This window comes from Ovis canadensis, chromosome 3, assembly GCF_042477335.2.
Source record: "Ovis canadensis isolate MfBH-ARS-UI-01 breed Bighorn chromosome 3, ARS-UI_OviCan_v2, whole genome shotgun sequence".
In the NCBI taxonomy this organism is placed as follows: Eukaryota; Metazoa; Chordata; class Mammalia; order Artiodactyla; family Bovidae; genus Ovis; species Ovis canadensis.
Genome location: NC_091247.1, coordinates 131,691,092 through 131,703,183, shown reverse-complemented (window position 1 = coordinate 131,703,183; position 12,092 = coordinate 131,691,092). Strand labels below are relative to the sequence as shown.

At 40.7% G+C, this 12,092-nt stretch overlaps 1 protein-coding gene across 4 annotated transcripts in view; it reads left to right on the top strand.

Moving 5' to 3' along the window:
- ATP2B1 (ATPase plasma membrane Ca2+ transporting 1) overlaps positions 1-12,092 on the top strand; it is a 134,644-nt gene that overhangs the window by 98,519 nt on the left and 24,033 nt on the right. For all 4 annotated transcript variants that reach the window (XM_069584176.1, XM_069584174.1, XM_069584175.1 and 1 more), the window contains exons 13-15: positions 4,555-4,734; positions 5,384-5,471; positions 5,839-5,945. In XM_069584176.1, the coding sequence (XP_069440277.1) occupies positions 4,555-4,734; positions 5,384-5,471; positions 5,839-5,945 (375 nt within the window). The remainder of the gene's footprint in view (positions 1-4,554; positions 4,735-5,383; positions 5,472-5,838; positions 5,946-12,092) is intronic.

Below are 12,092 nucleotides of genomic sequence, written 5' to 3'. Positions count from 1 at the left end.
CTCCATGTTTATATAGCACCATAACCAGTGCCTTGAACTCAGCAGGTTTTTTCCCATTGATACTTATATTAAATTATATAGTATACACCTTAAAGTTATCTGTGTTCATGCTCTGTGGTCCAGCACTGTCCAGTAGGACTTTCTGCAACCATGGAATTGTCCTATGTTGTTCCATATCACAGCCACCAGCCACATGTGACTACTGAGCTTTTGAACTGTGGCTAGTTCAACTGAAAAACGGAATGAAAAAAAATTTTTTTTCAATTTAAGCATCTTGCTACCATATTGGACAGTCCGCAGCTCTAGACTTTGCTTTTTTTCTTAGTTTCTTTTTTTTAAAGTTTATTGAGCAATAACTTTTTTAAGGTTATTGAGACTATACGAGGATACTGGAGACATAAAGATTTTTGAGATCTCATTCCTAGCCTCAAAGAAGTCACTGTCCTGGATGGGAGTGGACAAATACATAGTTATGACCAGCATATTAGTACACAGATACATATGGAAAGCATGTTATATGAGCACAGAACTTGAGCCCCCAGCCTTTTAAAGCAATAACGTTTAATGCCTTCTTACTGGGTGCCAGCTATTGTGCTTAGTGCTTTACGTGTATTATTTTACTTAATATTCACCTCTGAGCTATAAGTATTATAACTTACAGAAAGATGAAGAAAAAAATTGAGATTTATAGAAGTTAGCTGTAAACCATAGAGCTAGTATGTTCAAACCTAGCTCTCCTTAAGCTATGTGTGCTTAAAAATCCACTGTGCTATATTAACCCTGAGAGGTGTCAAGTAACTAACTTCCCAGAGATTACCTGATGTGAGTCTTACAGGATGAAGAGGTATTAGCCAGACCGAGAGAGAGAGAGGAAAGCACATTTGAGCAAAAAAGCAACATGAATAAAAAGCACAAAGGCAGAAAAAGCTTTTGTTCAGTAACTATCATCAATTGTTTCAGCACCCAATATGTAATACCAGGCAGTCATCTAGGAACTGGAAATACTGTAGTAAACACAATAATTATGAAACTTATACTCTAGAGAGGTAACACAACAGATGAAATGAGAGGTACTCAGTTGCCAAGTGAAAACGCTTCTATAAGGAATAAGACTTGGTCCCTGCCATCATAGGCCTTCTAATCTAGTTGGCGTGGGGTATGAGGGGGCATCAACTCTGACTAGTACAAGTGAAATAAGGGCCATAAAGAATATGCACAGAGTGATAAAGATAACAGAGACCCCACGTTAAAGACTTCTGAGGATTTAACATTGAAGTTGAGTTCTGATGGCTAGAAGTGAGCCAACCATGTTAAGTAGATGCAAGAACAGTATTCCAGGAAAAGGGGACAAAAAATACAGGAGCCTTAAGGCAAGAAAAAAGATAGCGCTAAGTCATGTCCGACTCTTGCGATACCGTGAACTGGAGCCTGCCAGGTTCCTATGTCCATGGGATTCTCCAGGCAAGAATACTGGAGTGGGTTGCCATTTCTTTTTCCAGAGGAACTTCCTGACCCAGATATTGAACCCAGGTCTCCCACATTGCAGGCAGATGCTTTGCCGACTGAGCTATGCAGGAAGTATTTAGTTTTTTGAATATAGAAAGGAGGGCAGTGTGGCTGTAAGCCTGAACAAGAAAGGGCATATGAGATTATCTTTGGCCTTACCAGGCAGTAAGGGCTCTGAATTGTATTCTGAAATGCAGTGGGAAGTCATTGAAGAAATTCAGGCTGGGAAGTGACATGATTCATGTTAAAATTGTACACGGAGTACTCTAAGAAATAGAAAAGTGGACACAGAGAACCCAATGAGCTGATTGCAGTGATCTCAGACAGAGATGATCATGGCTTAGTACTTCAGCTGCGCCAGGGAAGTTGGAAGGAAAAGTTTGATTTCAAAGGAAATGGAGGTAGAACTGCTAGATATTCATATGTTGGATTTGGATAGATCTATCTGACATTGTGGAGGTGTCCGAAAGAGCCAGTTATATGTCAAGTAGACATTTGGAACTAGAAGCCTGAAGGTGAACTAGGCAAGAGAATCTCTGGAGGAAAATGTATAGCTAGAGACTTAGGACAGAGGTATCTCCTAGTAACTCTTCTGGAGGAGTAGGAATCCCTCTTCAGCTTGTGTACCCGAGTGGCTGGTAGATGGTATAAGAGACTGTAATAAGAGACAAAGCTGCCTATTTAGAGATCAAGGTAAATTCAGTTCGGAGTTCTAGAGTTTCAGATGCTTGTGAGACATCCAGATAAATCATGTTTGCCAACCTTTGGTCAAAGGAAAACCATTCAAAGTTTTATACATTGATTTATGGCTTAAATCTCATCTAAATACAATGTTAAATCAGGATTCCTTCAACTTTTGTCCTTTGGAAGATGTATTGCTCATTTTTCTTGGCACTGAGGTTGACAGGTTTTTTTTTTTTTCTGACATGAAAGTGGCAATTTGTTTCTTCAGTATCATGAAACGAGATGAGTGCTTTCAGAGGAGTGAGACAGTGTAGCAGGAGGTAGCTTTCCAGAGTGCGTCTCCTGGACGGTACAGTCCTCATGTAGAGAATCCTGATTAGTTAGATACCTGGACTAAATCCAGCTTTATTGCATATGCATAGATGCTTTAAAAAGATTTGGCTTCTCTTCAGTTTCTCTGTAGAATTGGAGGTAACTCGTGAGTTTTAAGTGATGTGATGTGTTTGGTGATTAGTGGACTGTTAATAATTTCGTTTGCTCTCTTAAATACCGTTTGCCACATAGCTTTAACCGAGACCAGTTGTCGCTTTCTTAGCCTGCTTTCCTCATTTCTGTTACCTGCATGGCCCTCTGGGTATTTGCATTTATAGCCTCTGTTCTGAAAGGATCGTCATGGATTTTCTGGTTAGAGAAGAACAGGAAAGGATTTTTAGGCAAAGGGAAACTGCAGAAGCAGAGACCCCAAAATTATACATAGATTAAGTGTATAGTAGAAAACAATTTAGATCTTGGAAGCTTTTTTTTTTTTCTAATTCTTTTCTGAAACACAATCATGATACTTAAGACTTTTAACAATAATTCCTAAGTATTATTTTTAAAATTTCCTAAATTATACCACAAATGTGTATTCCAATCAGAATCACCCAGTGCACACATTAAATCTGTTGCCATGCCCCTCAAAGTCTTCATCTAGAGCATCTGTAGGTTTCCTCTCTTTTCCATTCTTTCAGATTATCTGTCAAAGAACAAATAGTTTTATTTTCTCCTAATCAGCAAATACACTGTCGTATTTTTGCAGGTTATTTGTAGAAGGACGTGTGTCCTGGGGAGTCTTCTACATTCCAGACTTTGCTGAGTGCTTTCCTTCTGTTCCCTGTAAACTGGTAGTTAGATCTAGAGTAGGGTTTCCAGATAAAATACTGTATACCCAACTAAAATTTCAATTTTATCTAAACAGGTTTTTTTTTTTTTTTTAAATGTAAGAGTGTCCAGTAGTATAGTATTTGGTCATCTTGTATTTTTTTTACTTGAAATGTATTCAGTTTACAATACTGTGTTAGTTTCAGGTATATAGCCAAGTGATTCAGCTATACATTTTTTTCTTTTTTTATTCTTTTCCATTATAGGTTGTTACAAGATATTGAATATAGTTCCCTGTGCTATACAATAAATCCTTGTTTATCAACTAGGAAACTATTCTGAAGCTCAAGTGTGATACTCTGTTATACTGAGAACTTTGTGGTTTATAGTATAACAGTTGAGTAATCATCATGTATTTTTAAGAAAGTGTATTAGAAAAAGAACTCTATTGTCAGATATACCAGATGTTTTAAAGGGGAAACAAACATAAACACAGGGATGCCAATTAAAAAAAAAGCTTTTGCAATAGCTCGGGCAACAAGCATGGTGACGGGAATTGCAGGGAAGGTTTGAGATCCAATTTGCAGGATTCTTTCGCTCTTAAGGATGTAGGGGGTAAGGGAGATGGAGGAGGTCAGATCATCGTTAGGTTTCTGTTAGATAGAAAGCATAGTTTTCCTTTTGGACACCCACATTCTGATGTCTGCTTTTCTGGTATAACTAAGAATCCAACTCTCAGAGTGAGCTGGGAAAAACATGTAGTAATTAGCACGTAGATGGTGGTTGGAGGTTCTAGAACAGGAGAGATGACCCTTAAAAAATAAAGAGTTGGGTGGAAAGTGAGTCTCTCTTTACCCCAAGAATACCAACAGTATATGCTGATGTCTGAGCAGTAGAACCCTAAAGGTAGAAAGCCAACCAGGAAAGAATTGCCTGTTGGTTACCAGGGGAAAGGCTCTGGGAAAGGCCTTTGGCAAATGAATAATGCAGGCAAGTTAAGTCAAATGATAACTGAAAGTGAAACCTAAACTAGGACTGTGGCAGTGGAAAAGGAAAGAGGTTATTGGGAATACTGCAAGAAGTATTTAATATCTTGAGATGAAATGAAGGTTGTCATTTGTGGGACTGTGAGGCAAACTATATTTGTTCAGTGGGATTTTTTTTCCCCATCCTGGAAATACTCTAATTTTCTTTCATGATATGAATTTTTTCCACATTAACCAGGTGCCAGATGCAATAAAGAAATGTCAGAGGGCTGGAATTACTGTGCGGATGGTCACTGGTGATAATATTAATACTGCTCGGGCTATTGCCACCAAATGTGGTATTTTACATCCTGGGGAAGATTTTCTTTGCCTAGAAGGTAAAGATTTCAACAGGAGAATACGAAATGAAAAAGGAGAGGTAAGGGTGTTTTGCTTTTTAAGCTGCTATATTTTTAGTATATTAGGAATTTCATTCAACAGATACACTTTGAATATGCACTGTGTGTTAGGCATCACACCTGGAAAGGTGCAGCCCTCACCTCAAGAAGCAAAACATTTTAGGAAATAGAGGGAACAAGCGATAAAGAAATTTGCCTTGAAGGGAGTGAGCGGTTCTTTTTTTCAGTCCGGGCCCAAAAAAACACAGTATGTGTAAGCCAGTAAGGGGAGATGATTTTGGACAGGTTGCTATGGAACATATTTTAGGAGGCCCCAGACTTTGCACTACTTATGCTAAGGAGTTCTTATGTTCATAGGCAGTGGGGAGATGGTTAAAATCTGATCTTGTAATAATATGCATAACATTGTTCTCAAACTTGAGTCTGCATCAGAGTGACCTGTAGAGCTTTGTGTAGTACATGGATTACTAGGCGCCACTTCACAGTATCTGTATCAGCTAGGCCTTGGATCTTGCTCAGCAATTTCCATTTCTAACAAGTTCCCAGGAGTTGCTGATACTGCTGGTCTGGTAACCATCCTTTGAGAACCACTGATACAAATGCTAGATAGCTAATTTGGAATTAGAAAACTAGGCTTGGGCATGTTTTAACTGTGACGAAAATTTATAGATTGAGCAAGAGCGGATAGACAAGATTTGGCCAAAGCTTCGAGTGCTTGCAAGATCATCTCCTACTGACAAACATACACTGGTTAAAGGTGAGTAGGTTTTGCAATTTTCCCACAACTTTTTGATACAGAAATGCATTGTTTCCTAAAATAGTAACAGATACTGAATATTAAATTGACTCATGGATGTCATCTTTGCCAATAAAATCTAAATACATTTCCTGTTGATACCTTAGGTGGATTGTGTTTATTCTCAGTGAGTAAAACAGGATATAATAGCTAATACAACAATTTCTGGAGTTGTTCCTTGCCCAGCATCTCAGCAGTTTCCATTTCTCTATGCTTAACTATTTATTTTGAACTTTGAGTCTATATAACTGGCCAGCCAAGGTATATCCTACAGAATCACTATTAAATTAAACAAATCGTTTTTACAGCACAGATACTTTTATTCCAGGTATAATTGACAGCACTGTTTCCGAACAACGCCAGGTGGTAGCTGTCACTGGTGATGGTACAAATGATGGCCCTGCGTTAAAGAAAGCTGATGTTGGATTTGCAATGGTAGGCACTCACCTAATTCAAATATTCAGTTAGACATAATTTACTGGCTGAATTTTCTGTTTGTTTGGTTTCTTTGTTACTAAATTGCTGTTGATTTTAAACACTGTCCCTCTACTCTTGAGGGACAGCATGTAAGCCGAAATGGGTTTATAAGTCTAATTAGTTTATATGATAACTTTTTTTGATGCTGGAAGAAGACTTTTTTTGAACAGTTATAATACGATCATACGTTTACATTGTACTCTGTAAAGTACATAAGTGTCTGTATCTCATCTAAACCTTGTAGTGGTCCTGTTAAATTATTTATGCATATAAATAGTTATGCATTAAATTAGTTATGTGTATTTAAGAATAAAATTAGAAATCTTGCACTCAACTGAAAATGTCTTAAGTAACTTTTCAGAATAATCATTTAATATATAATAGGTCTAATCTTGTTTAATTGAAAACAGTCTGCTTCACACCACCCAAGTTCTCAATTTATATTTGATTATTTTAAAAGTGCAAGGAAATTTCAGCCTTTCATTATTTTCTTTATACTGTAGCCATAGTACTGATGAAGTGTTTACTATAAAATAGATATCTTGAAATACGCATGCTACATAAATGTTTAATGATTAAAATTAGACTGTTGAATCTTTGAATCCAATCCTAATGTTTCAGTGTTGGGATGAATCTTTGTACTTACCATGACATAGAAAATTTAAGTGTATTTTATTTAATTTTAATTTGATTTATTTAACTTTTAGAATATACAAGTCCAAAATCACAATTCTCAAATACAAAAATACAAAACTGAATTTTTTCCCCTAAATTTGCAGCACACTCATTTATTGCAAAAAAATATTCTGGATGATGTGAGGGTGTTATTTATCACACTTAATATGAACATTCATAGTCACTGTAGAAATAGAAATATTAATGTGTGTTATGGGATGCTAACCCTGTCTGGGAGAATTTGTGATAGCAGGTGTGTGCTTTTAGAGTACGATCAGGCTTTGAATTCTGAAATACAGTCAGGCCCAGGTGTTTCAGAAAAGAGAATATTTATGTGTACCCGTGTTTGTTTGCATAATTTGTCCCTCTGATGTTTCACTGCTAAAATAGAGGTTTAGCAGAACCATCACGATGGTGGCTGCCTTTCAGCAGAAGTTAGGGAGATGGAAGAAGGAAATGATACGGGTAAAGTACCCTCAACCAGTAGCTGTGAACCCAGAGTTTCCCACTCTGCCTTGTCCCAGACTCATTATGGTAAGCAGGACGTTGGTGGGAACCTCTGAAGAGTGGAGAAAAGTAGCTGAGAGGATAAGGAATGTTTCAGGGCCGTTGCTTTGGCTGTAAGCAAAACAGGTTCACTTTGGAAACACAGAATCATTGCTCTTGAGCATTTAGCAGGATCCTTACTTCTGCTCTCATCTGGACAGCTGACCAGGAATGTATTTATGTACAGTGCATTTTAAAATTCAAAAACAAAAAACTTTCTTCCTGAGACTTCAGTGCTTAAGGCAGATGCTAAGGGCTTTAAATAAAGGCAGGTAAATATAGTATTTCAAACAAAAGCACAATACAGCTGCTAGTCTTATTTGATTTTTAAGACATGAAAGTTTTAAGCCCATTTTACCACCTGTTTTTTTAAAGGTAGCATGTCAAAAAAAAAAAGTCTTAAATTTATTTTAGATTTTTGTTAGTTTTTTGTATGGAGAAAGAGAAAGTACTTAGTGGCTCGGAAGCCACTTGAAAAGCACTTTCAAGTGACTTGAGAGCATTCTTGCTCAACCTTGAATTTAATTTGTGTATTTGTTCACTTCTTCAATTTCATATTTTAAAACTGAAAGACAAAATTATTTATCTCAGGATTTTATTAGAGACCCACAAAAAATTGCTGTCGATTAGATCTTTCTAAACCTGTTTCTTATATTTCAGACAAATAGTATTTTAAAACAGTCTATTCTCTTCTCCTTTTTTCCTCTCTTTCCCTTTTTCTCTCTCTCTTTCTCTGTGTCTGTATCTATGTGTATTTGGCAAATTCAACATTAAAATTTACAACAATAAAATAAAGGGGCTCTAATGTGAGTACATTATTAGCTTGCAAAGAGACCTGGCATTTTCCCCTACTTAGCCACTCCTTTTAGAATTCCTTTAGATGGCAAGTCTCCATGCTGTGTTTAAAATATGATTACCTTATTTTTAAAATTATATTGCATTATTCTTACCGAGGGCCTTCCCAGGTGGCACTTGTAGTAAAGAACCCACCTGCCAATGCAGGAGACAGTGGGTTCAATCCCTGGGTTGAGACCATCCCCTGGAGGAGGGCATGGCAGCCTACTCCAGTATTCTTGCCTGGAAAATCCCTTGGACAGAGGAGCCTGATGGGCTACAGTCCATGGGGTCACAAAGAGTCGGACACAACTGAAGCAACTTAGCATCCACACATTCTTACCAAAATTCAGTTAACCACATATCTACAGATATTTCTGTCGTCAAAGCCTGAATGCCATTGTCAGGCGACTGTATGCTCCTCGGTTCTGTCTCTTTGGGGTGACGGACATTAAAGCCCCCCTCGGCGTGTCGCAGCTCTTGGGTCTTAGACAGACTGTGTTATAGCTCTCAGGTCTCGAACGGACCGTGTTATAGCTCTTAGACAAATCAGTGTTATAGCTCTTAGACAGCTCAGTGTGACAGCTCTATTTCATTTAGATAATAGCAGGAAAATCCATCTTCGAGGCGTGAGGGTATGTCAAGCCAAAGACGTGAAGAGAAGAGCGCCCCAGCGCGTGGGGAAGAGAGAGAGTGCACGCCCTTTGGCTCCTCTTTTTGTGTGTTTTCTCCCCCCGGGCCTGCCCTGTGCAAATGGGCTCAGCCAGGAGTGCTGTTTGTTCCACCTGAAGTCCTCACTGCGGTCCTCGGACCTTCCTTTGACCTTCCTTTGTTCTATTTTCGTGGGCCTTTCCCTTCCTTGTCTTTTAGCCACCACCGTTTTAGACTCCTGTTTTCTATTCTAACTACCTAACATTCCCCTCTCAAGAGACGAGAGGCCCAATTCTTTGGGAATAGGGGCGTCAAGGTCTCTCTGGCTACTTCCTGCTGAACGGGGACGGCGAGGGGCATTGGGCCTCTCCCTCTTGCTAGTCTCAAGCCTCAGAGTCCTTATAGCGGGGTCCATCTAAGGGTGAGTGACATTTTCCATGGTTGGCCGTAGTTTTATATCTTTGTTGAACTGGCACTGCACGTTGTAGCTTGTTGACCTGGTGGCAGAGGCTTAGCCTCGATGGTCTCAAAACTGGAGACTACTGCATACCCGGCTCTTATTCCATCCAAGACAAAGCTGCTTCCATCAGTGTACCAGATTTCCTCAGGATTGGTCAGAGGATCTTCGGACAATCCCTCTCGGGGTTTTGTCCAGTGGTCCAAGGTTTCTAGACAAGAGTGAAAGGGGAGAGAGCCCTCAGGGGTAGGCAGGAGAGTGGCTGGGTTAAGAACCTCACAAGGGGATATAGTGAGGCCTGGATTTTCCATCAGCATTACTTGATATCTGAGGATTATTTGATCAGACATCCATAAATGGCCTTTCCCATTTAGGAGTTGTTCTACTTGGTGGCTGGTAAAAATTGTCTGCCCCCAAAGAAGAGTTTTAAAGCATCTTCTATCATGATTGCAATAGCTGCAAGATTTCAAAGGTGGTGGGCCAGCCTCAGGCAGTTGGATCAAGCCTCTTGGATAAGTAAGCTACAGGCTGGGCCTCAGATCCCAACCTTCAAGTTAACACTCCAAGGCTATTCCCTCTCTTTCATGGACATAAATTTGGAATGCTTTTTCTGGGTCTGGCAACCTCAAGGCAGGTGCCTGAGTTAAGGCCTGTTTTAGTGTAGCCTCTGCCTTCTTTTGAGGAGTTCCCTACATCAGTGGGATTGAATCATCCTGTCCCTTTAAGCTTTCATATAAGGGCTGGGCAATTAGACCATAGTTGGGTATCCAGATTCTACAATACCCAGTTAGCCCCAGAAAAGCTCACAGTTTTTTCAAGTCATGGGCAACTGGAGGGCAACTGGAGGATTCCTTGTACCCGATCAGAGGACAGCCTCCCAGGCCCATGTGTAATCTGAACTCCCAGGTAAGTGACTTTTGTCTCGACCATCTGTGCGTTAACACGGAAGACTTTATATCCCCTTTCTGCCAAAAAGTTTAGAACCTGAATTGCATGCTGTTGGGCAGTTTTCTCATCTGGAGAGCAGACTAGTAGGTCATCTACATATTGTAATATTTTCCCATTAGGTCCCAGGTCCAGATCTAGGAGATCCCAGCTAAGGGGCTGTTCAAACAGGTGGGGGCTATCTCTGAACCCCTGAGGTAATACTGTCCAAGTCGTCTGTTGGTATTTTTCTCCTGGGGCCTCCCACTCAAAGGCAAAAAGATATTGGGATTCTTTAGCCAGTGGTATGCAAAAAAAGGCATCTTTGAGATCCAAGACTGTAAACCACTTGGCCGTGGGTGGGATTTCTCCCGAGACTGCATAGGGATCGGGTACTGTGGGATGGAGGGAGGCTAGCTTCATTTATGATCCGGAGGTCTTGAACTGTTCGCCAGGTTCCGTCCTTTTTCTTTTCTGAGAGGACTGGGGTGTTCCATGGCAAATTGGTGGGGACCAATAGCCCACAAGTAAGGAATTTGTTTATTAAAGGCTGTAGTCCCTCCCGAGCCTCTCTTCTGAGAGGGGTATTGTTTCCGGTTAGGAAACCGAGTGGGATCTCAGAGGACAATGATGACCGGTTCAGCTTGGTGGGCTCATCCAGGAATCCCTTGGTCCCACACCTGGGGGTTAATTTTGTCTTCCCCTAGTTTTTGGTCCCTCTCTATGGGTTCTTCAGTAGTAACCAGGAGCTGTAGAGCTCTAGGGGCTGAAAAGCTTCCCATCACAAGGGTGGTCCCCAGTTTAATGAGTATATCTCTTCCCAGTAAGAGAGTAGGATACTCAGGGACCACCAGAAACTGGTGGGAAAATATTTGTCCATCCCAGCAACAAAGAAGTGCTCGGGTGAATCTTTTAGTAATTGTTTTTCCTGTAGCACCCAGAATGGTACAGGTTTGGGAGGAGAAGGCTCCGGAGAAGGAGATCCAGACAGAGTAGGTAGCCCCTGTGTCAGCCAAGAAATTCTCAGACCTACCTGCCACATCCAGTTGCACCCTTGGCTCCAGCCCTGTGATGCTTATCTGTGAAAGGTGGGCTGGCTGGAGCAGGCCACTTCAGTCTTCTTGAACCATCATGAGGGAAGGCTTGGCGCTTGACCTTGAGGCTCTTGGGTCTCAAGGGCAGAGTACTGCCCAATGTCCTAGTTGATGGCATTTGTGGCAAGCTGTTCTAGGAGACTTGTCACGGTTCGGACACTCTTTGGCCCAATGCCCCGCCTGTCTACAGAATAGGCATTTGCCTCGTGCCTTGTCCTTGAAGGACTCAGGGTGTGCCATAGGACTTCTCTGGAGGGTGGCCAGCATCTGGGCATTGCTTGTCTCTTTCCTTTTCTCCCTTTCCTGGGCTTGGCCTCCCTCTCCTGTTCTCTGTTATAAAGGGTATTGGTGGCTGTCTGGACCATCTCATCTAAAGAGGCAGCAGGGTCCTGCTGCTGTAGCTGTTGTAACTTAATTCTGATATCTGATGTACATTGGGACAGGAATTTGTCCTTTAAAATCACCTATCCCTCATAAGAGTCTAAGTCCAGATTGGTAAACTTTTGGAGGGCCTCTTTTAGCCTCTCTAGAAAGGCAATGAGGTTCTCGTTGGGCTCCTGAGTTATTGCTGAGACGTGGGCATAACTGATCCTGCCTTCACACAGATTAGAAAATGATCTGTTTCCCAGATGTGCTCAGGGTCATTATAATTCCAATTAGGTCGGAAGAGGGGACTGCAGTTTCCTCTACTGGGTATTTATCGCTTGACTTGTGAAGCCCTGTTGCATGCCTTCAGGCTTCCTTTAAGACCCTAGGATGCTCAGGGTCAGATAAAGTTTAACTAAATATGACCATGATGTCCTTCCACGTCAAGTCAAAGGCCAAGGTAATATGTTGGAATGTATCTAGATATTTGCCTGGGTCATCTGTATAGCTTCCCAGGTCTTATTTGATCTGTCTTAGTTCTAAGAGGGAGAGGGCTTA